General features: G+C 37.8%; 3 protein-coding genes across 3 annotated transcripts in view; 1 reads left to right on the top strand and 2 right to left on the bottom strand.

The window, feature by feature from the left end:
* The window catches only part of LOC134791503 (apyrase-like), a 42169-nt gene extending 41399 nt beyond the window's left edge, over positions 1-770 (bottom strand). Inside the window, 2 exon segments of the mRNA XM_063762548.1 lie at positions 236-721; positions 723-770. Coding sequence (XP_063618618.1) covers positions 236-721; positions 723-770 — 534 coding nt within the window.
* LOC134791737 (mitochondrial glycine transporter B-like) overlaps positions 1-2840 on the top strand; it is a 58512-nt gene extending 55672 nt beyond the window's left edge. Inside the window, exons 5-6 of the mRNA XM_063762872.1 lie at positions 1522-1691; positions 2141-2840. Of these exons, the coding sequence (XP_063618942.1) occupies positions 1522-1691; positions 2141-2260 (290 nt within the window). The 3' untranslated portion in view covers positions 2261-2840. The remainder of the gene's footprint in view (positions 1-1521; positions 1692-2140) is intronic.
* Positions 2841-4341: 1501 nt separating this feature from the next.
* Positions 4342-12169, bottom strand: LOC134791502 (apyrase-like). Its single transcript, XM_063762547.1, has 4 exons — positions 11328-12169; positions 9107-9316; positions 5342-5575; positions 4342-4600 (listed from the first exon to the last, which is right to left on the bottom strand). Exons 1-4 carry the CDS (start codon positions 11859-11861, stop codon positions 4397-4399), a joined length of 1182 nt encoding a protein of 393 aa, XP_063618617.1. The 5' UTR covers positions 11862-12169; the 3' UTR covers positions 4342-4396.
* Positions 12170-22868: the final 10699 nt, after the last annotated feature.

Below are 22868 nucleotides of genomic sequence, written 5' to 3'. Positions count from 1 at the left end.
TACACTTGTATAAGGAAATTTAATAATCTTAATTTCATTAACTTATCTCATTTTTTTATTGATATGAAACTTATTCATATGAAATGATGAAATATTAGTTATTCACGAAGTGCCACTTGCACCATTATACTAACCTGGGGTTAACCGGTTAAACCTGGAGTTACCACCATGGTTACCAGTACAATTAGACACTGAGTTTACGGTTTAATTGCTTAACGGAAAAAGTAAGACTTACCATTCCTGATCTGTCATCAAATGTCAGAAGTCTCCCATCATAGACAATCAGCTCCGACAGCTCCATTCCTCTACCCTTGTGAGAGTAAGTAGAGGATAGAAGTGTCGCTGGCTGACTATCCCACGCAACTGTCACATGTTTCTTAACCGCATCATAATGCAGCGATCCTTTCTTGAAATAACTATGGAATGTATAAGGATGTGTACTACTCTTCGAATTAGTATCCATGTCAGCCACTATACCAATTCTAAACGTCACCACATCCCTTGATACCAAAGGTTTTGTTAATGGATAGGTAGCATTGTACGGCCTTGTGATACTACTCCATTTCTGTACGATATGCGGCTGGCTGCTCGTCCAGTTACAATAAAATAATATTAAAAGAAATGCGGCAATCATTCCGACTAAAAATATCAAGCGGGGCTGCAATGTCACAGCGTTACCGACCCTGTAAGTGGCGGGAGTACGTAGTGCTTTGCGCCAGTCCCAGGAGTGAACTATTCATTTTTCGTTCTTCCAAGTCGTAGTTATACATAACTTATCATCGTCATTAGATTACATTGTGAATTATTCGTTGGCAACAGTATCGATAAATATGTAACCATCTGTATTTAATATTTGCTAGGTATTAATCATCATAGCTACAATAACAGCTTAAGACTCATTCAAAAATGAGCCATAGTATCTTTGCCATAAGGTTTTATTTTAATTGTATGCGCCTATTTTTGAAGTGAAAACTTCTTTAGCGGCGCTGTGCACTTTTTGTGATTGGGAAAAAATGTTAAACTCGCGACAGCATAAGACGCTTCGTAAGACGAACACGTGACCTGATCGAAAAACTGTTACAATGTCATTGAGTTTTCACTTCTGCCGGCACTCCCGGAGTGCAACCCGTTGTTTTTTTATTTTATGTGTTATTGGTAACTGGTTACCATACAATAACTAGGTACTTACGAGCAAACAAATTCCGAACAAACAAGTTACTATTATTACAGCTTTTTTCAATATTTACATTACATAATACCTACTACAGTTTACACTATTACATTCTCATGTTCATACTTACGGCACAATTTTAAATATCATTTAAAAAATGTATGGTAATTATAAATTTACCTTATCAAACTCAATCTTGATCACAATCTTTTTGAAGTGCTGCTATTATTATCCATTCAAACTTGCTCCTTATATTTTTCAACAGGTTCCCTTAACTCTTAATCTCACCTCCACTCAAATTTAAACCTTATCACTTCACACTAAGACTCAATTTCAACCTCTCTTTACAGAATGGATGCAATCACCGAGCGCGGCCAGCGCCATACATTTCACGTGCGGCGTCATAGCGAGCATAACGGCGTCGCTAGTAACCAATCCTGCCGATGTTCTCAAAACTAAGATGCAGCTATACCCTGAGAAGTTTCCTAATGCTTTCACCGCTGCCCTTTACGTACATCAGGTAAATACACCTTACGACTTTGAATTAAGGTTGAAATTAGCTTATATCGGGCATAGCGGCGTCGCTAGTTATCAATCCTGCCGATGTTGTGAAAACAAAAATGCAACTGTACCCTGACAAGTAATTTGCTTGAAGCGGGCGAAGTATCAATATTCGTTCGTCCACTCAAGCCGAAAATGAATTTGCTAAATATACCTTACGATCTTAGAGTTAAGGTTGCAATTACATTAGTTCAAATTGAGTATTTACCACCATAGTGGGCAGACTTGCTTACCGCTTTCAGCGCAAACATTCAGAACCCTATTTATGTACAAATAAGGTTCAAGTTTGTTTTTCAAAATGGCTGATTCTACACAAGTAATCTAACTAGGTTGCCATATAAAACTTTATATGGCAACCTTTAGTTATCTCCCTTTTTCTCAATAATAACATATCTCTCTCTCTTTCAGACATACGGGATCAAAGGCTACTTCAAAGGTGCAGTGCCCAGAATGCTCCGTCGCACCCTCACCGCTGCCATGGCCTGGACAGTGTTCGAAGAGATTACTAGATCTATAGGTCTCAAATGATAACCTAATGAATGGTCCTAAGAGTTGAATCTATGGGACCTTAATCTTTTGAATGCCATGCGCTTGCAAAATGAACCTTATGGTGAAGAGCTTAGGTTGATTTTTGAATGGAGGAGCTGATAGAACAGATTTGATACAATGATAGGAATTAAACCTATTTTGAGTACTTTGGTACGAAATATATTGAGGTACCTAATATGTAGTGGTCACAAATTTACGTTAATGACGAAACTAGTATTACTCGATGGAAATATATCCTTATATTTTGTTTATATGAACTCGTTTCAAATGTAGGTACCTAAATAGTTTTAATAAAAAAATATATACACTGAGTATTTTATAGGCCCTTGGCGTTCAGAGGGTTAAGCGCACACATTGGTAGAAATCGCTGCTCGAATGTATAATGTTATTTTCGGGTGATATGTTCCTGTTATTGCTATATTTAAATCTATATGTATATACGTGTTTCTTTCTTGTTATGTTTTAGGAGAATCAGTTCATGTATATAGTGTTTTAACCAAGTTATACATATAAACTTGCTGTCTCTGTTTAGTTCGTTATTATAGAAAGTGATAGCGTGCTAGATTACTTGTTCAACGGGGTTTTAGTCTTTGATTTTAATGTTTTCCATCAGGTAATGTGTGATGTAGTATAACTACGTAAATGTATAACCTATATTTTATTAATCGTTTTGAAATGTTATATTTTTGATGATTAAATGAAGCTTTGGGCACAAGAACTTTGTTTTAATTTAGTTTATCCCCTCTTTCCAATGGGGTTGGCCGGTCGAAGCTATTTGCAGACGGCGCCGGTATAGGTTTGCCCTTCGAGCAACACGGAAGGGAGGCGGCATTCGCACTATTTCCCCTCTGCCGAGGTACAAGATTAGCGCGTCAATCTAATCTAGCGCGGGTAATAAAACTAGTTGCACTTGGATTTTTCACTAGACCGAGTCCAGACGCGCGCGTGAACACTGCTGCACAAAAATGCCCGTTTGCTCGGTTTTTTGTTATAAAAAGAGGTCGGGGACATCAAATTTACAAAAAGAAAGTGTTACATTTTACATGTAATATTTTTTTTACATATCATACGTTTAATTACATTCAAACACAATTATTATATTTTAGTCTCATGTAATTGTTGGATTTATCGATTTTGCTCGCTCAGTACAAATTACGGATCGGTCGAGCGACAAATCCGACTTCTCATCTCTCAGAATACAATAACATACTTCAACGAAAATGTGTTAGTGTGCGTGTTGTGACACTTGTCACTCGTCCGTACACAAAAAGAGATCGAGGTTTGCAAGATTTGTCTTTGACGTGTGTCATTTTCTATGTATTTGTGTCGTCATTACAGATTGGATTTTGTATGTAAGTATGTGAGAAGTGCGACTGTGTGCACCTTTCCCCCCGCGAAAAATGGCAGAAAGATTTGTACGGTGAGATATCGCTTGGGCCCCTCCCTTCCGATGTGTCGGAAGCCGGTGTTGCTCGAAGGGTTTGCCTATCAATCCCGCCAAGTGTCAAATTCTTCTTTTTAGAACTAGCTAGGCGAGTACTTTGTTCGTAGCTTTTTCGCTACCTTCATGTTTTCTCGGCTCATAGCGCATAGCTCGCGTTGGCACTGAATGTGTTAAAGGGCATAGTTGGTAGTGCAACTATTGTATAAAGATGTCTTGTCTTTTATCTGCTCACGGTAGCAATCACAACTATTAGAGTAGATTGTGTAATTTGTATTGATTGATTAAAATATACTAGTGTCATAGTCTATAAAACAATAGTCATTCGACAAAGCCGTCTAGACAGAGCAATCGTGCGGGATGCGAGGAGTGGTTCGCGCGCACCCGAGCTGCATACATCGCCATTGTTAGTAGCTCGGTACTACTCTCAGAACTAGAGTGTCTTATTTGAAATATTTGTTTTTGGGCAGTTGTGTAGGTAAAAGTTTGTGACAACCCTACTGTGTTCTTGTGCGGTGTCGGCATTTACGCAAACATCAAAGACGTCGGTCCACTGTTACTTTTTACACTGTTAGTGCAGTTTTGTAGGGAGAACGAGTAGTTTAATAAAAACAAGGTCTAACAAAACTAAACGTTTATTATACATATATACAAATACCTATTAGTTACTTTATTCATATAAACTCCAGGCCTTCATACTTCAAGTTCTCCACTAGCGTGTCATGCAGTAGCACTGTTCCGTCCGTCCTAAAGGCTGATATGTATGTGGCGGTCTTACCCTCGAATTCTGTGGTCTTCAGGGCCACTATGGCCTCGTCGTTGGAGCCGGGGATGAACTTGAATGAGGAGAAACCGAGTTTCGGCTGGTGTTTTGTTATCTGTGAACAAAATAATTATACGTCAGTGACTCAAACATAGGCCTATGTCCAGCAGTGGACGTCCTCTGGCTGATATATGATGATGATGACTCAAACAGATGTTGGTAATTTTTTTAAATATCCGGGTCTATCGCGAATTTGTTTTGAGCGTCCCTGGTCTCGTTATAAGAAGTCCGGCTACACCGCTGCGGCAGGAGCTTGCACTCGCGGGCTACACCGCTACGCTCTGCTCTCGTGGATCATTTAGCCGGGGTATTGGTTACGTATTGTCTGATTTCTCTATAGTCTATAGTAATAAGCGACTAACCCCCACAGCCTCAACCTTGTCGAACGCAGCATCAGCAGTAATAAGATAGTTGCAACCCATGGCCTCATCCCTGGTCTCGTTATAGGAAGTGTGGCTACACCGCCGCGGCAGGAACTTTCGCGGGCTACACCGCTACGCTCCACTCTCGTGGATCATGTAACCGGGGCCATTGGTTACGTTTTGTCTGATTTCTCTATAGTCTATAGTAATAAGCGACTAACCTCCACAGCCTCAACTCTCTCGAACGCAGCATCCGCAGTAATAAGATAGTTGCAGCCCATGACCTCATCCCTGGTCTCGTTGTAGGAAGTGTGCCTTCACCGCCGCGGCAGGAACTTTCACGGGCTACACCGCCACGCTCCGCTCTCGTGAATTATGTAACCGGGCCATTGGTCACGTTTTGTCTGATTTCTATACAATAATAAGCGACTAACCTCCACAGCCTCAACCTTGTCGAACGCAGCATCCGCAGTAATAAGATAGTTGCAGCCCATGACCTCATCCCTGGTCTCGTTATAGGAACTCCGGCTACACCGCCGCGGCAGGAACTTCCATTCGCGGGCCGTGGGCGACCATGCCCCGCTCTCGTGGATCATGTAACCCGGCCATTGAATTTTGATCGCGCTGCGGATGGCTTTGTATTGGTTTATCCAGGATAAGTGCTGGACCTGGAAAGTGATTTGTCTAACTATAATCCATACTAAAATTATAAATGTGAAAATAACTCTGTCTTCTTTAGTTCTCAATCATCATCATCATCATCGTCATTCCACGCAGACGAAGTCGCGGGCAGACACTAGTATAATTGCAATTACTAACAAATTAAAATGAGCTAATTTTGATCTGAAATAAATAATATCATTAATTGATTGTCTACCAAACCTAAATCAATCTCTGTTTCTCTATAAAGAGATTATAGATATGTTTGCAGGGCACAAGTAAAACTTACTGACTTATGCTCACTAAAATGAAAAGATATGTATAACCAATTAAGTGACACCCATAGCTTTATTACAGAGATGAAATTGAGTGGAACAAACCCGTGCCAATCAGTAAACCATGATATTTTCAAGCAATAACTTGCGTCAGATAAACTGGATTGTTTAATGCTTTAATGTACAATCTACATATTATCGTTTAATCATGCGTATACGGTTTGACAATTAGAGTGATGCTGTTTCTAGACTTTCTAGGTATGTAGGTATAGACTATATCAGTGTTTTTCAAACTTTTTCATGACGCGACCCCCTTAGTATTACTTGGTATTACCAAAATATTTCGCTTATGTATCGTTCTAAGGCTGGCAGAGGCTTTGCAACTCCCCAGGGGGTCGCGACCCACAGTCTGAAAAACACCGGACTAGATAGACTACCTGACGATGAATGGGCAATGTTATCTTTTCTTAAAGCAAACCGCTAAGTACCTGTGCAAAATTAAATGCAATAACAACAAAAGATTCTAAACAGATAACATCTTTACCGCTCGATTACCTGCCGATGAATGCATCGGCGGGTCATCTCTCAAGTGGATTCCGACATTTTTAAAACCGTACGACTATACTAAACTTCCAACTTTACATGCGAGGGGTTCCAGGGTTCCTTAAGGAAGGCAATGAATCGACCAGGATGGAGAGCGCTACAGCGCAGAGCGACTTATGGTGGTCACGAGGGACTCTATTGTTTCCCAAATAGTTTTGAGTCATAATGTATTGTTTGTCCGAATTTTCGTTAGTCATAATTGGTTTTTCTCAGAAACGCGTAATTTTTCAGGATTGCCATAAAACAAACCTAACCTAACCACCTAACCTAACCTATCTATAAAATTAGCCTTACGAAAATCCTAAAAAGTTAACGGTGTCAGTTTTATGACTAACGATAATATGACAAACAATACATTATACTGAAAACTTTATGGGAAACATTGATATAGAATAAGAACTGGATACCCAATCAGCCGCAAAAAAATGGCCCCGCAAAAGTAACGTTAAAACAGATCACGCGTTACTTTCTCGTTTAGTCTTGTATGGACCGCTCAAATGTGAAGTTGTCAACAATGTCGTAAAAATGTGCAAAAATAACAATGATAATACATGGAAAAAGCATGGAATGTATTTCTTTTGGTTTAGTTCTTTGGATAGCATTACATAATTTATGTAATCTGGTAGTAATTTCATGGTTTTTAATAAATTATTTTGTTAGTACCAAAGAAGGGATGTCAAGGAACAAAAATCTAATGAGTCGATATGAGGTCAATTTTTTTTTATATTTAAATTTAATTCGTAAGATATAATATTATGTTTAAATTCCAGATTTCCAAGAAAACCTATGCGACGTGGACTGCGTGTAGTGCGTGTGTGCGTGTAGTGGACTGCTATTATAGCAAGAGATAGGGGTGATGGGGTGATGTGTGATAGGGGGGGCAAAACGGCACTTGTGTGTTCGACCCATTTCCCTGTTTGCGACATATACACAACCAATAAGGGCTTACATCGACTAACTGTAAATGCTAATAAACAGTGATCGTACATTTTCCAGCATTTTTGGTGCACAAAGTGTTGTTAACGGAATTGGTATAAATAATTTTAGCCCTAATGATTAATTAGCGTTTATTACGTTGATATTAACCTTAATTTACCATTTCAGTTGAAATTATCTATACCAATTCCGTTAACACCACGCGAATCGATTTGGTGCAGCGGAGTGGTGTTAACGGAATTGGTATAAATAATTTCAACCCTAATGATGAATTAGCGTTAATTATGTTAATATTAACCTTAATTTACCATTTCAGTTGGAATTATCTATACCAATTCCGTTGACACCACTCTGCTGCACCAAAAATGCTGGAAAATGTACGATCACTGCCAATAAACCTGTTTGATCACAGTGACAACCACAGGATTTTTTTGGTAAAGACCATAACCAATCAGTACCTAAATGTCCCCGTGCACTATATTGCAAAGAACGAAAGTGCGAAGAGTAAATGTAGATCTAAAATACTCAGTTATTTAATGAGTTGAATTTATTTCAAGGAAATTAATATTTAAAAACGTATATTTACTTATTAAAAAATAAATTTGTTTTATGATAACTTACACGGGTTTTTACCATGAATTAATTTTATTTGAGCTCCCGATCAAGTTAAATTTATTTATTACTTTCGTTTTACTGTACAGTAATACCTATTAAAATGTACCAAAGTGACTCCATTCGTTCATTATTCTCGTTTTACGTAAATACAAAGGTGAAGTTACGTTTAGTGCCATCGGACTAAAAGTTTTAAAAGTGTTGGTACGTATGCTTGCAAATTTGACACTTAATACTTACGACAGTAAGTTCTTTCCCGTACAAAACATTTATCTAGACTCAAAATTTACGTAAGCGTTTTTATCATCAATGCAAATTTGCCGCTAGTGTCATTCTGACCCACATTTTGTTGACGTTTTTGTTCCGCTCTGTGTGTCTATTTCTAATATTAAGTCAGTGATGGGAAACAAAGGTACCCCTGGTCACGACCCTCAGACATGAGGATTCGACTAGGAAGAAGAAACTTCCATATTGGTATTTTGCTAAGGGCCACTTGCACCATCGCACTAACCCGGGGTTAACCGGTTACCTGGAGTTACCATGGTGACCAGTACAATTTGACACGGGGTTAACGGTTTAACTGGTTAACCCCGGGCTAGTGGGATGGTGCAAGTGGCGCCAAGGGTTATAAATTTCTCTGATTAAACACATTTTGAACACACCTATTGTGTGTGGCGCATCATTGTGAACCTTATGGGAATGCACGAAGGTTGATTATTCATACTGGGCTGTAGCCGCAGTCGCACGCGTCAGTTGATGTCTTCGGCGGTCAAAGCGTTAAGCAGACAGATACTTACTTACTGCTTACTGCTAGCCTTTCTGCGCAGACGTCCTGTCCAGAGCCTGTCTTCTCCACAAGGCTCCAGCTAACTGCCTGAACTCGTCTTCCCATCTCATTTTTTGTCTACCATCATTCCTTTTTCGTCTACCATCATTCCTTTTTCGTCTCTTGGGTACCATGTTGTGATGTCTTTTGACCATTTTTCTCTTTTGTCTCAGAGCATGTGGCCGATACATTGACATAAAAGTCAGGATTTTGCTAGCTTTTTGTTCAGGAACCTCAAATGAGAGCCTTTAGTAGTATTTGTTTTTATATATATTAATAAATCTTACCTCTCCATGTATGTTAATGACTTTCACCCACATAGGGTCATAGCTCTGGAAATCACCGGCAGCGGTAGTCCATTCCTTCCCCATGGAGCCAACGTAAAGTATCTCATCTCTCACCGTTGCCCACTCCGTTTTGAAGCCCTTCTCCACGTGACCGTTGCCATCCATCAGTATGACCCATGGTATCATCTTGTTGTTCACTATTTCGAATACCTGAAAGAATTTTATTTGGTGTTTAGAAAATTAATAAAAGGCCATGGTTTTGTGTAAATTACTTGGTAGCAAAGAGGTTAATTTTAAATTCTTCCCCATTTTTATTTAACAGTGAACTATGTACAGTCAGTCAATGTTAAATATATTTTAACATTTTTGCAACTTAGTCCTTTGTAATAATGCTAAAAATGTGAACATATTTTTGGCATTGTCTGAGGGCCTGCCGCGAACTACGTTCAACGTGTTGCCTCTCTGTGTCACTTGTAAATTCGTACGTAAGTGTGATACACAACGCGCAACACGTCGAACGTGGTTCGCGGTAGGCCCTCAGTATGGCACTTTGAATATAAAAAAAAACAATTATTAATTTTGTTATATCCTCCTAAGGCCCAAGGTCCTACAATTCCAACAGAGTTGCATTTGCTTTGTTTTGTTAAATTTTCACAACTCTATTCCCTACACTGTAGGTTCAAATTTCAGTATCAAAATTTGGCCAGCCATACAAATGAATAATCCAAATTTTGCCCAAAGGCCCAGGCCTTAGGCAGTGGCGTAGCGTGAACTAATCTGGCTGTGGGTGAAATCACATCTGCAAGGCCCTTTTCTTTCACTTTGCCCGAAACGGCCTCGCACGAGGATCCCCTTGGGGCGCGAGGCCGTGGGCGACGGCCCACTTCGCCTACGCTTAGCTATGCCACTGGCCTTAGAAGGATATAGATTCTTATTTTCATAATTTTTCCTGGACTGTTCATATAGAGGTAAATTTGAGAACATATTTTTATTGAACAGCTATCATAGCTAACTCACATGAGGAAATGAACTGAAGATTTTTCCGTATTATATGTTTATTCTTCAAACCAATATCAATAATAGCATTTCCATAAGCTTTTCCATGAGGTAGGTAAGGTGTTAGTGTAATTCCAATTAATTCAGGATGTTGGGTATTTCCCAAAATGGACTCTAATATTAAGGAATTAAGGATAATTTTCGGAATAAATATCATTCTGAAGTAATCGGAATAACCCAAAAACACCTTAATTTTTTTTTAATCAGTAGAAAAAACAGAAGGTTGAAGGAAGAGATCAAACCTCTTTGGTGCTTCGGGGAATGATTCTGGTTAAGAAAAAAATGCAAAACAAGTGTCAAAGGTTGTGTCTTGTATTTTTAACATTGCCGAACTAAGAGTTACCTCACAACTTACCCTTTCATTGAGACTGTATGGTAAAAATACTTTACATGTATAAATAGACAGTCTGTGTTAACATATTCATAAGAGGTCTTTACCATTGACGTCCAGTTTTTTGTAGGTACGGTTTTCTGCAGGATTCCGTTTTAGTAGTATACAAGCTAATATAGTAACGTTCACACGAGCATTCTGTTTGCGGGATACTGCACGCATAGTACAGAAAATGGGATCCTGCAGAAAACCGTACCCGCAAAAACCAGTTTGTCAGTGGGAAAGAGCTCTAAGAAGTTTTTATTCAACAAATAATGATAATAAGTTGTGCTCTGGTGTAATTGACCCTTTGATTGATGTCTTTTAATGATGATAATTTTTTTGCGTTCTTATCTCGGGTTCAATGTCAATTTGAGAAGTTGAACAAAGGAATGATACTAACTTAAACTTATTTTTTAAATTCTTAACAAGGAGAAAAGTCTGTGAACGATGCTATTAATTCAAGTCTCACCCAAGACAGTAATTTTTCCACTTTATAATTTAAGTTAAACCTAGTAGTATTTTAACATGCATTCAACAAAAAAAAATGTTTATCAGAGTACACTTGTATAAGGAAATTTAATAATCTTAATTTCATTAACTTATCTCATTTTTTTATTGATATGAAACTTATTCATATGAAATGATGAAATATTAGTTATTCACGAAGTGCCACTTGCACCATTATACTAACCTGGGGTTAACCGGCTAAACCTGGAGTTACCACCATGGTTACCAGTACAATTAGACACTGAGTTTACAGTTTAATTGCTTAACGGAAAAAGTAAGACTTACCATTCCTGATCTGTCATCAAATGTCAGAAGTCTCCCATCATAGACAATCAGCTCCGACAGCTCCATTCCTCTACCCTTGTGAGAGTAAGTAGAGGATAGAAGTGTCGCTGGCTGACTATCCCACGCAACTGTCACATGTTTCTTAACCGCATCATAATGCAGCGATCCTTTCTTGAAATAACTATGGAATGTATAAGGATGTGTACTACTCTTCGAATTAGTATCCATGTCAGCCACTATACCAATTCTAAACGTCACCACATCCCCTGATACCAAAGGTTTTGTTAATGGATAGGTAGCATTGTACGGCCTTGTGATACTACTCCATTTCTGTACGATATGCGGCTGGCTGCTCGTCCAGTTACAATAAAATAATATTAAAAGAAATGCGGCAATCATTCCGACTAAAAATATCAAGCGGGGCTGCAATGTCACAGCGTTACCGACCCTGTAAGTGGCGGGAGTACGTAGTGCTTTGCGCCAGTCCCGGAGTGAACTATTCATTTTTCGTTCTTCCAAGTCGTAGTTATACATAACTTAGATAAATATTATCGCATCATTCGCTGATAAACACTAACTGACTAGCGGTATAATTAACTAAATATGGTAAACTAGTTGGCGATATTGAAACGTGTGAGTTTTACAATTATTATTGACACATTGGCACTCAATTTTTGGATGTAATGACCCCGATTTTTAATTTGACTAAGTATGCAGCACTGAAAGATGATTGAAGAGAATTGTGGCGAATAATATGGTACATTTTCGATAATATTTTATTTTAACCCCATGAAATCATAAGTAAATTTTGTCACCTATCAAAAACACTATTACTACAACCTATTTCACGTTCCAATCTGCGCGAATAAATAATAACCGAACAAAATGTTTAGTACTTTGTTATGCTAAAATGTTATAATTTATGTTATGATAGAAATTATTAGAAAGCTATATTTAGTAACATGATAAGAGCTATCGATGGACTTTAAAAAAACATTTTCATCGTGGGTTTGGAAATCATGAAGCTATATCTGCATTATGTGGGAATGCGTGAACCAAAACGTAAAAACCTAAAAATATCTCCAGCTGAGGTGTCAATGTCAAACTGACGTTTGGTTGAAAACTGTTCGGCACACATTTTTAAAAGCTAATGTTTAGTCCAAAAAATAGCCCAAAAGTATAACATACAACCTGGCAAAAAAGAGTAGAAATTAAAAAGTGGCAACACTGTAGTAGTGTCGTCCCTTTCAAACAAAGAAGGTAGGATCGTATAGAAGTGGTATACGCGTGCCTCCGTGAGGGACAAACACTCATGCCAGATCCAGGTATATCCTAGATTCATGCTTTCAAATCAATTTATATTTAAATGATGAAATCCTAAATCGCACCACGATTATTTTTCTTAAAATTCTATAATGCTACACCCTGTCAGGGTTCATGTTTCACATATAGGTACGTTACTCTATACATACCTATATATTTAGGTATTTAAATAAAAGTAAACAAAATCTACCCTCAAATGGGTCTTTAAGCCAGTTGAGGGTAGATGAAAACATTACATGATCAAATAATGTAGGTTAAAGTCAGGTCGTTCAGTGACAGATCCAGGCGGTTTTGTATTTGGTTGGTTAACCAATAAATGTTATTATAACTACCCATTGTATGAAATGTACAAATTGTTTGTTTACTTTTATTTAAATACTTACTTTTAAAGATACATACTATAGTTAGGTACTTATTTATTATACTTGAATGGAATAAATAAATTTGATTATGATTCTTGCAAACTTTCTTTAGTTTAGGATTCTCTTGAAATAAAAATATATTTTTGAGATCACGGCCCTGTTTATTCGGTCGCCAAATATTCGGCGCTTCGGTTTAGAGCGCGGTCGAATATTCGGTATTCAGTTAAAATCACTATTCGGGACAACTCTAGTTGTAATTACTTACTGCAGCCTACAACTCCTACAAGGTAACAGTGTGTAGCAGAAGGCCTACCGCAAACCACGTCCGACGTGTTGCCTCCCTGTCACACTTACGTACGAATTTACACGTGCGACAGAGAGGCAACACGTCGAACGTGTTTCGCGGTAGGCCCTCCGACCATAGTAGATTCCATGGTATAATAATATACTCCGCCTGGTACTCTATTCCCGTCTTTTCTAGGTCACCTAACTGACACAAGCCTACGTCATCATGCGACAGCGCTATATGATAATATGCGATAGCGCTATATATAGCGGCCATGTTATTGTGACGTAGGCCTGTGTCACTCTGGGAATAGAAGACCATGTTTTATTAGACCATGGTAGATTCTTTACTGACCGCCTCAGTTAAACGGTACACCTACTTACAACTTCTGTTGGAACCCTGAATTCAATCGTCGGCGGCCTAGGGGCTGTCCATAAATTACGTCATCGATTTTTGACGATTTTGGACCCCCCCCCCCCTATAATCATCCAAAAATCATGCTTCAAATGACCCCATTTCCTCCTACTTCATGCTACCGTCATCCGATGTCCAGACCCCCCCCCCCTAATTTGAAATGACGTAATTTATGAATAGCCCCCTACCTACGATTGTGTACTTGTGTAGATATATGACTAATCTTATGAAAGTGCAAGTTTTCACAATTAGAGAACCCACTAACACAGTCGAAATAAATCGTACGTGCGAAAAAAAGAAATTGCACGTTAGCTTTCACTGGATCGAGTAATTCAAAAGTGATTAGGTCCACGGACATCCTACTGCCGCAAAAAGTTTAATTGAAATAAGATCAGACTAAAGTGTTTCGGTATAGTCTGCCAATTGATATTTTTTTACTTTTTGTGCGCTATCAATTTGATGACTTCCGCGCGGTGATATGTAATACGTGCAAACAATTATGTATTTAGTTGCATGTTGTACTATCAATTTAGAAGTGAATGCGAACAAAATGATGATTAAATTGTGATTTAAATTGAATTATTTATTATGAGTAGATTTGCCTCTGTAGTAGATAAGTAGATTTGTAGAGGGAGACCAAAAAGGAGATGGCGTGGCGGGACGACCTCAACGCATTTTGCAGTGACTGGCGGGAGCACGTACCAAACCGTGATGAGGGGCAAAAGAAAGGGGAGACCTTTGTCCAGCAGCGGGGCCACAAAATAGGCTATTAAGCAGGCCACTGACGAGCCTTCCAAATGGATGCCGTAACAATGGATTCATCCAAATGGACGGCATCCTAATGTTAAACATTGTACGTTTTTGACATTCACGGACCGATTTTGGATTGCAGCCACGCTATTTGGACTGTTGGAAGGCTCGTCAGTGGCCACCTTTAAAAAAAGTTATTACGGTTTCCGGTGGCTCCGCCAGTGTGATAACCGCTTTAAAATAGACATGTCAAGCCTGCAATTGGTAATACATTCCTTATTTATTACAAATTGGTAGTTACAAGGTCACGATTTTTTAAGAGCGTAAATTAATAGAGACTAGGTCGGCATTTAAGATATTTTAATGCCATCTCGTGATCGAGTTTACACGGCGAATTATTGCAGTTTGCGCGAGCATAAGTACACTCGCGAGCAAAGAAACGGAATCACTTCACATTTTTTAGTTTTTAGATCGTAACTTTTAATTTGACAATTTGTTCATGAAATTTGTAATGAAAACAGTTTCCTTGAATATTTAGCTTCAAAATGAATGATTTTTAGGGTTCCGTACCTTAAAAGGAAAAAACGGAACCCTTATAGGATCACTCGTGCGTCTGTCTGTCTGTCTGTCCGTCTGTCACAGCCGATTTTCTCCGGAACTACTGGACCAATCAAGTTGAAATTTGGTACACATATGTAAGTTTGTGACCCGAATACGGACATGTAACGTAAACAAATGAATTTTAAACATGTGGGCCACTTTTGGGGGGTAAATGAAAAAATGAAAAAAAAAAAATTTCAAACTATATCATGTTACATATCAAATGAAAGAGCTTATTGTAAGGATTTCAAATATATTTTTTTTATAATTTTCGAATCAACAGTTTAGAAGTTATTCAAGAAAATAGGCAAAAAATGACCATTCCCCCCCCCCCCTTATCTCCGAAACTACTAGGTCTAAAATTTTGAAAAAAATACATAAAATAGGTCTATACCTATAGATGACAGGAATGTACAGTCAAGCGTGAGTCGGGCTTAATTACAGTTTTTAATCCGACCCCTACGGATTTTTTAAAGAGATTTCACTCACGTTTCACAAAAAAAATACAATGTTAACAGTGCCGGATTACTTAGAGTAGTAGTTTTCTTAGAGTAATTGGTGATAATTTTCTGATAAGATAATCATTTTAAATATTTAACGGTCTTACCTACTTACGAGTAATTGATAGGTCAAATTAAAAAAAATGTTAAAAAAAAATGTTAAATTGAGAGCTAGCTTAAAGTTTTTTGTACTCGTCGACTTTAATGGTTGAATTAATAAAGACTTTGTAACCAATAAGCAAAACAAGCACGTGCTTAGGGCGCCACGTTCAGGAGGGGCACCAAAATGCCAGGTTGTGAAAAAGGTGAACAAATTTTAAAATTAGGGACAGACACATCGTTTTTACCACACGATTTTTTTTAGCTGTCCAAAAGCTAATTTGCAAAAATAATGGCGCGTAATTCTTTGGGAAACAATCGGTAGCAGTAGAAGAGTCGTGATTACATGCATAGATTCGATTTCAACCCACTCTTTTGCGGTTCGGCGTTAGGTCTTATGCGAGGCCTTCTGCCTTAATTACACTTGGGCGTGGATCCAAATCCAAGCTTTCCTCTTTCGCAGCTAGGCCTACTGCCTTTCTCACACTTCGCCAATTCAATTCCAAGCTCTGCTTTCTTGCATATTTTATGCATGAAAACAACCTCGAATATCGAAGCCTAAGAAATATCGAGCCCTATGCGAAGCTAGGCTGATAGAAAACTGTCCCATCCCTTCTCTGTATGAAATCCTGGATTCGCGCCTGGTTGGGACTAAAAGTAAAATTGCGTTTGTATATCGAAAAATTTTCGCGCTCGCTTCGCTCGCGTTTTCAATAACTTTCAACAATAAAGGTGACATTCGGGTGGCGACTGCAGCAACATTACTCTGTTGCAACGTTACTGCTGCAGTACTGTCAACTTCCGTGATAAAATGATGTGACTGATTTCCATACTAAAAGTAAAAATTTACAACTGTCTATCATATTGCGTTTTATATCGAAAAATTTCCGCGCTCGCTTCGCTCGCGTTTCTATTACTTTCTTAGCTATGATAAAGGTGACATTCGGGTGGCGACTGCAACAGCATTAGGTACTCTGTTGCAACATTACTGCTGCGGCACTGTCAATTTTCGTGATAAAATGATGTGACTGATTTCCATTCTCAGCTGTAACGCGGCAATGAACTTCTCTCAATTTACCAAAAAATCAATGTAATCTTGATGACCCGAGGGAGAGGGGGCACCTAGAAATCCTTAGGGCATCAACATATCTTAATCCGGCACTGATTGTTAAAAATTGTGTAATATACGGAACCCTTGGAACGCGAGTCCGACTCGCACTTGGCCGGTTTTTTTAGTAGTAGGGCTTACGGCGATATTTACATCGAAAGCTGCATTTTTGGCAGAAAGCAAGCCGCTTTGCCCAGTGATACTAGGGACCAATCTGAATGATTTCATCCGAGGAAACACAAATTTCATTCACTAGAATTCAAGATGGCGGACCTTTTTCAAAATGGCGGCTGCAATATTTAAAAAAATTATAGACGATCGATCAATTCGTATTGACACTTGTAATCGAATAAAAAATATGGCATTTAAGAAATTAAAGATGGCGGCCGAATATTAAGAAAATTGTGTTTTTTTTCTTTAATTTTTTTCCTTCTAATGAAAATAACAACTAAATATTCTATAACATGATCACATATTCTTTCATTTAAATGAAACCTGATAATATTATCTGCAAAATAAAAAAATAATCTTAACAATCCGGTGAGTAGTTTTTGAATTATACGCATTTCAAAAAGCGCGTAACTGCCGTTCGAAACGGCCCGCTCGCGCGGCTCGCGTCAAAACTGAGAACTTTGATGATTTAAAGGTAAAAAAAGAACTGAAAACATATTTACTTTATTTATTGAGCTATAAATAAATAAATAAATTGTATTTCTGCTTATTATTTGTGACCATGACGGGAAAAGGTATAGCGCCTGGCGCTTACGTCGCTTAGCACCGCAATAGTATTGGAGCGGCGTTAATAATAGCGTAAGCGCCATCCGCCCTAAGGTACCTCTATACCAGTGGGTTCAAATTTATTCCTCTCTATCATCTTTGCCCGATGTGGTTGAACTAAAAGAAAAGAAAATTCATATGAAATCAGATCAAAATATACCTAATATAATTAAATTAAATATATAGAGATGAACTTTGGATGAACTACGCCAAACTGGAGCCCCTCCAATACTATTTCAATGTGTGTAGTATTGAAATAGTAATGGAGGGTGGGACAGTTTGGCGTGGTTTATCTATAAGTACCTTTTGTTTTTGCAAGTGCTGCATTGCACTGTGCAGGGTAGACCCACCCTCCGACACGTGCAGCGCATTGTTTCGCAGCCTTTTTTACAGCCGCAATGGTCCAGGTATGATAATTCACGCCACATCGCCCTAGCATCAGACCATTGCGATTCCCAACTGCCATTAGATGACTTCCAATCCCAAGAGGATGGCAATGGCACAGAGGCATCATCAAGAATAAGGGCATATCACCCCATAACTGGCCTGCTTGATATGTGAGACGGAGCGCGTGTTTGTGTAATGCTGCCGATGTTGGTGGGATGCTGGTTACCAATTTATTTTTAGTAGCAAATAGCTCCTTGCGTACCAAGTTGTCCGACGAATGTGATATTTGTGGGTCATATAAGTAGCAGGTGAACTTTTCCTGCACAGCCATGATTTCTTCAGGAAGGCTTTGTAATGGCTGCGATATTTCTTTCAAAGTTGGTGTAACTTCAGGGTGTAACAACCACGTTTTGAAGCAAGACTTCTTTCCTTTTGTATGGAAGTAAGAAGTAGTGTCACACCCTGTAGAGGCGTTCACGCCACGAAGAGCGGTTGATCTGTCAGGACCCAAAGTATTTGCTATTTATGAACATCGATATAACGGCATTTATTTGCAGTCCCAGTTAGTAGCCATAACTCTTGCAGGCCACTATCAATTGAAGATTGATGATATGATATGATATCAATAACACCAAAACATCTGTATCGGAAGATCTAATCAAAATACGCCTAATTCCCTGTTCTGCCTGATCTTTTGCGTGAAGTACGATGCGGCCATCAGCTTCTTCCGCATGTGTTCCTATTCATAAGATCTCTACAGGGTGTGACACTACTTCTTACTTCCATACAAAAGGAAATAAGTCTTGCTTCAAAACGTGGTTGTCACACCCTGAAGTTACACCAGCTTTGAAACAAATATCGCAGCCATTACAAAGCCTTCCTGAAGAAATCATGGCTATGCCGGAAAAGTTCACCTGCCACTTGCTACTACGCAAGGAGCTATTTGCTACTAAAAAGAAATTGGTAACCAGCATCCCACCAACATCGGGGAGCATTACATAAACACGCGCTCCGTCTCACATATCAAGCAGGCCAGTTATGGGGTGATATGCCCTTATTCTTGATGATGCCTCTGTGCCATTGCCATCCTCTTGGGGTTGGAAGTCATCTAATGGCAGTTGGGAACCGCAATGGTCTGATGCCAGGGAGATGGCGTGAATTATCATACCTGGACCATTGCGGCTGTAAAAAAGGCTTCGAAACAATGCGCTGCACGTGTCGGAGAGTGGCTCTACCCTGTACAGTGCAATGCAGCACTTGCAAAGGCAACTGCAAAAACGAAAAGTAACTTATAGATAAACCACGCCAAACTGTCCCGCCCCTCCATTACTATTTCAATACTACACACATTGAAATAGTAATGGAAGTTAGTTTGGCGTAGTTCATCTCTATATATTTAATTTAATTATATTAGGTATATTTTGTTCTGATTTCATATGAATTTTCTTTTCTTTCAGTTCATCCACATCTTTTTGAAATGCGTATAGTTCAAAAACTACTCAACGGATTGTTAAGATTATTTTTTTATTTTGCAGATAATATTATCAGGTTTCATTTAAATGAAAGAATATGTGATAATATTATAGAATATTTAGTTGTTATTTTCATTAGAAGGAAAAAAATTAAAGAAAAAAAACACAATTTTCTTAATATTCGGCCGCCATCTTTAATTTCTTAAACGCCATATTTTTTATTCGATTTTTTTTTTTTTTTTTATTTATAATTCAATAACAATATTACATTGTGTTTGAAATCTTAAATCTAGGCACATGCATACAAAATATATTACAAAACAAACATCATAGCCACCAATTTAAAAATAATTAATAATACATTATCAAATAAAAATAAAAAGTCAAATAAATTAAAGTAAATGTCTCCGAAATTAAATAAACATGAATTAACAAAGAAAATGTAAACAAGTAAAAAGTAAAATTAATAAAATAATATCATTAAAAATCAATTACAACATGTCGGAATAACAAGAGAAAAAAAAAAAAAAATTAAGTAAGAAAAAAAATGTCAATAAGTAAAAAGTAAATAAAAAAATAATAATTAAGGTATGTCAGCATTAAAATTATTATTAATTCCCTATGTCACAATGAAAAAATTCTTCAAGAGTATACAAACATTTTTGAAGTAAAAATACACGTAACTTAACTTTAAATATATCGGGGTCACAAATAGATTTGAGCTCAACTGGTAATTTATTAAAAACTTTAACAGCTTGGTAGCGAGCACAGTATTCTGCTACTTTAATCTTGGGAGTAAAAGGGCGGTTTAGGTTCTTTGTCCTTGTTGCCAGCCTACGTATCCTAGCATCCTCTGTTTCACTTACTGCCAGAGATTTGACCAAATTCGTACAAAGTGTTAAAATGTATAGACTTGGCACAGTCAGAATTTCCATTTTTGTAAAATATTCTTTACACGAAACCCACTGAGGTACCCGCACCATTATTCTTAGGGCTCTTTTTTGAAGTAAAAATGCCTTTTTTAGATTGTAACCGTAAGTTGCTCCCCAGAATTGTATACTGTACCGTAGTTTTGGATCTACTAAAGCATAATACACTGCCTTCAGTTGGTCTATCCCAATGACTTCTCTCAGGCTTCTAAGAGCATAGCAGGCGGAACTAATTGTACTATCTATTTGATCTAATTCCTGCTTCCAGTTAAGAAATTGATCAATATAGACACCAAGAAATTTGACATTTTCCACAGAACACAAGACCTCATTTTCAAAAACTACTTCAAGTTTATTACAATTCTTGCGATCACTTTTAAACAACATGATGCTTGTTTTGTCTGTGTTAAGTTTTAGGTTATTTTCCTTAAACCATGTGTGAAAAACCGTAAGAGTTTCACTTATTTTATTTTTTAGGTCATCTTCGTTCTTAGCACTAATTACTGCATTTGTGTCATCAGCAAATATTACTACGTTCAAATCTGCTAAAGAAGATTTTATATACTGTATGACATCATTTATGAAAATTATAAATAAGATAGGACCTAAAATAGACCCCTGCGGAACGCCTCGTGTTAGAGCGGTAATTCTAGACTTAAAAACTCTCTCTTGGTCTTTTACTGTATTTCTAATCTCAACATACTGTTTTCTATTCTGTAGGTAGTTTCTAAGTAGGTCAAGATTCTTGCCTCTAACTCCATAAAATTCTAATTTTTGTAAAAGGATCATGTGGTCTACCATGTCGAAGGCAGAGCTCAGATCTAAGAAGACTCCCGCTACCTTTAATCCGTTATTAAGGCATTGTACTACGTCGGTAAGTAACGTATCTATAGCGTTCGTGGTGCTAATATTTCTCTGGTAACCAAATTGCCTAGGATCAATTATATTATGCACTCGCAAATGTGTACTGAGTCTTGTTTTGATAAGTTTTTCGAACAATTTCGACATCACTGGTAACAAGGAGATAGGTCGGTAGTTTTTTGGGTCACTTTTAGCATTCTTTTTGTAAATAGGAAGGATCTTTGCTATTTTGAGCTGATCAGGAAAACTGCCCAGTTCATAACATCTATTAAAAAAGTATGCTAACGGCCCCGCTAATAAATCTATATGTGGTATTATCTATGAAAAGGGACCTTATTGTCGATGGCGCTTACGACACTAACATCGATGAGCACTAAACGTAATAGTTTAAAATTGGTGATTCTGGCCCATTTTAGTTATTTTGATTTCCAATTTAGCAATTAAGTTTCTTTGATTACCACCACCATATTTACAGACTTTTACAAGGATTTCATGCATTATTTTCTAGTATGTATAACTTCAGTCCTTGAACTACGTTATTGCTTGTCAGAAACACGACGGCTCATTATTTTCTCGACAGAATCTTAAGTTGAAAACATGCCTAACACTGTCTTTATTTTCTTATGTTAGAAGTACTAGGACGAAAATGTATATGAAACTTACTTCAGTCGATAGCTTTTAAGTAAATCTTCATTATTGCTTGTCCTTTTATCGATACGTTAATTTTTTCATTCATCATTTGATGAATTCAACATTTTGCCTACTAAATTACACCCTACGCGGCAATACCTTGCGCCTATTCCTCACGCCAGTACGCCCGTGACCACTGTCAGCGTCGGACCTGTGCTAGTTTAGCGGACGTTTCATAAAATGGGTAATCACAGTATAAATATGCAAATATGTTATACACACAATGTTTTTCAACATACTTACGAAGAAAAGCAAAATAATTCTTAAATACGGTGACATTTCAGACATTCGTCCGTCATATTGTCATTTTATAACAAGTTGGGCAGCAAAGGCACACACCCATCTAACCAATCCGGAATTCAGTCACGATTGATAAATTGTGTAAACATATTTTAAAAGGCTATAAAATTAATCAAATTGAATAATTTAGACTGGTCACATTTTTGTAAAAATCGATTTCTACTGGCAAAACATATTACTTTTTGGCAACCGGGTTTTTTAACCTAATTAGACCCCGCTGAATCCGAATTTGCCGGTTGCTTGATCGAATTCTTGACTGGAAGTGAGATATGTGATATTAAAGGTCCCTTTTTTTAGTTTTTCGTAAATAACTCGTAAACGGTGGCCAATATAAAAAAAAATGAACTAATAATCTACACAAAATTTTCAATAAAAAAGATTCAGTACATTTTTAGCAGGGATCAATATTTAAAAAGATAATAAAGAGGGAAAGTTAATTATAATAAATTCTAAGGTTCCTTGTTTTTATTTTTTCGTTAATAATTTGAAAAGTATGACTCATAGCAAAAACAAATCTTACACATAAATCATCATCATCATCATCATCTCAGCCATAAGACGTCCACTGCTGAACATAGGCCTCCCCCTTGGACCTCCATACGTGCCGGTTGGAAGCGACCCGCATCCAGCGTCTTCCGGCGACCTTAACAAGATCGTCTGTCCGTCTTGTGGGTGGACGTCCT

The sequence above is a fragment of the Cydia splendana genome, chromosome 6 (genome assembly GCF_910591565.1).
Source record: "Cydia splendana chromosome 6, ilCydSple1.2, whole genome shotgun sequence".
NCBI lineage: Eukaryota > Metazoa > Arthropoda > Insecta > Lepidoptera > Tortricidae > Cydia > Cydia splendana.
The sequence above is the reverse complement of the archived record's forward strand: the minus strand, read 5'-3'. Positions and strand labels throughout refer to the sequence as shown.

What these genes read in the sequence shown, in the direction of transcription:
- LOC134791502 (XM_063762547.1), bottom strand. Translation starts at nt 11,861, where the DNA reads ATGTATAACTACGACTTGGAAGAACGAAAAATGAATAGTTCACTCCGG. An exon ending in TTGATGACAGATCAGGAATG is followed by an intron (nt 9,317 to 11,327) that starts GTAAGTCTTACT and finishes AAATTCTTTCAG; the next exon opens with GTATTCGAAATAGTGAACAA. An exon ending in ACAAGGTTGAGGCTGTGGAG is followed by an intron (nt 4,601 to 5,341) that starts GTTAGTCGCTTA and finishes TTTTGTTCACAG; the next exon opens with ATAACAAAACACCAGCCGAA.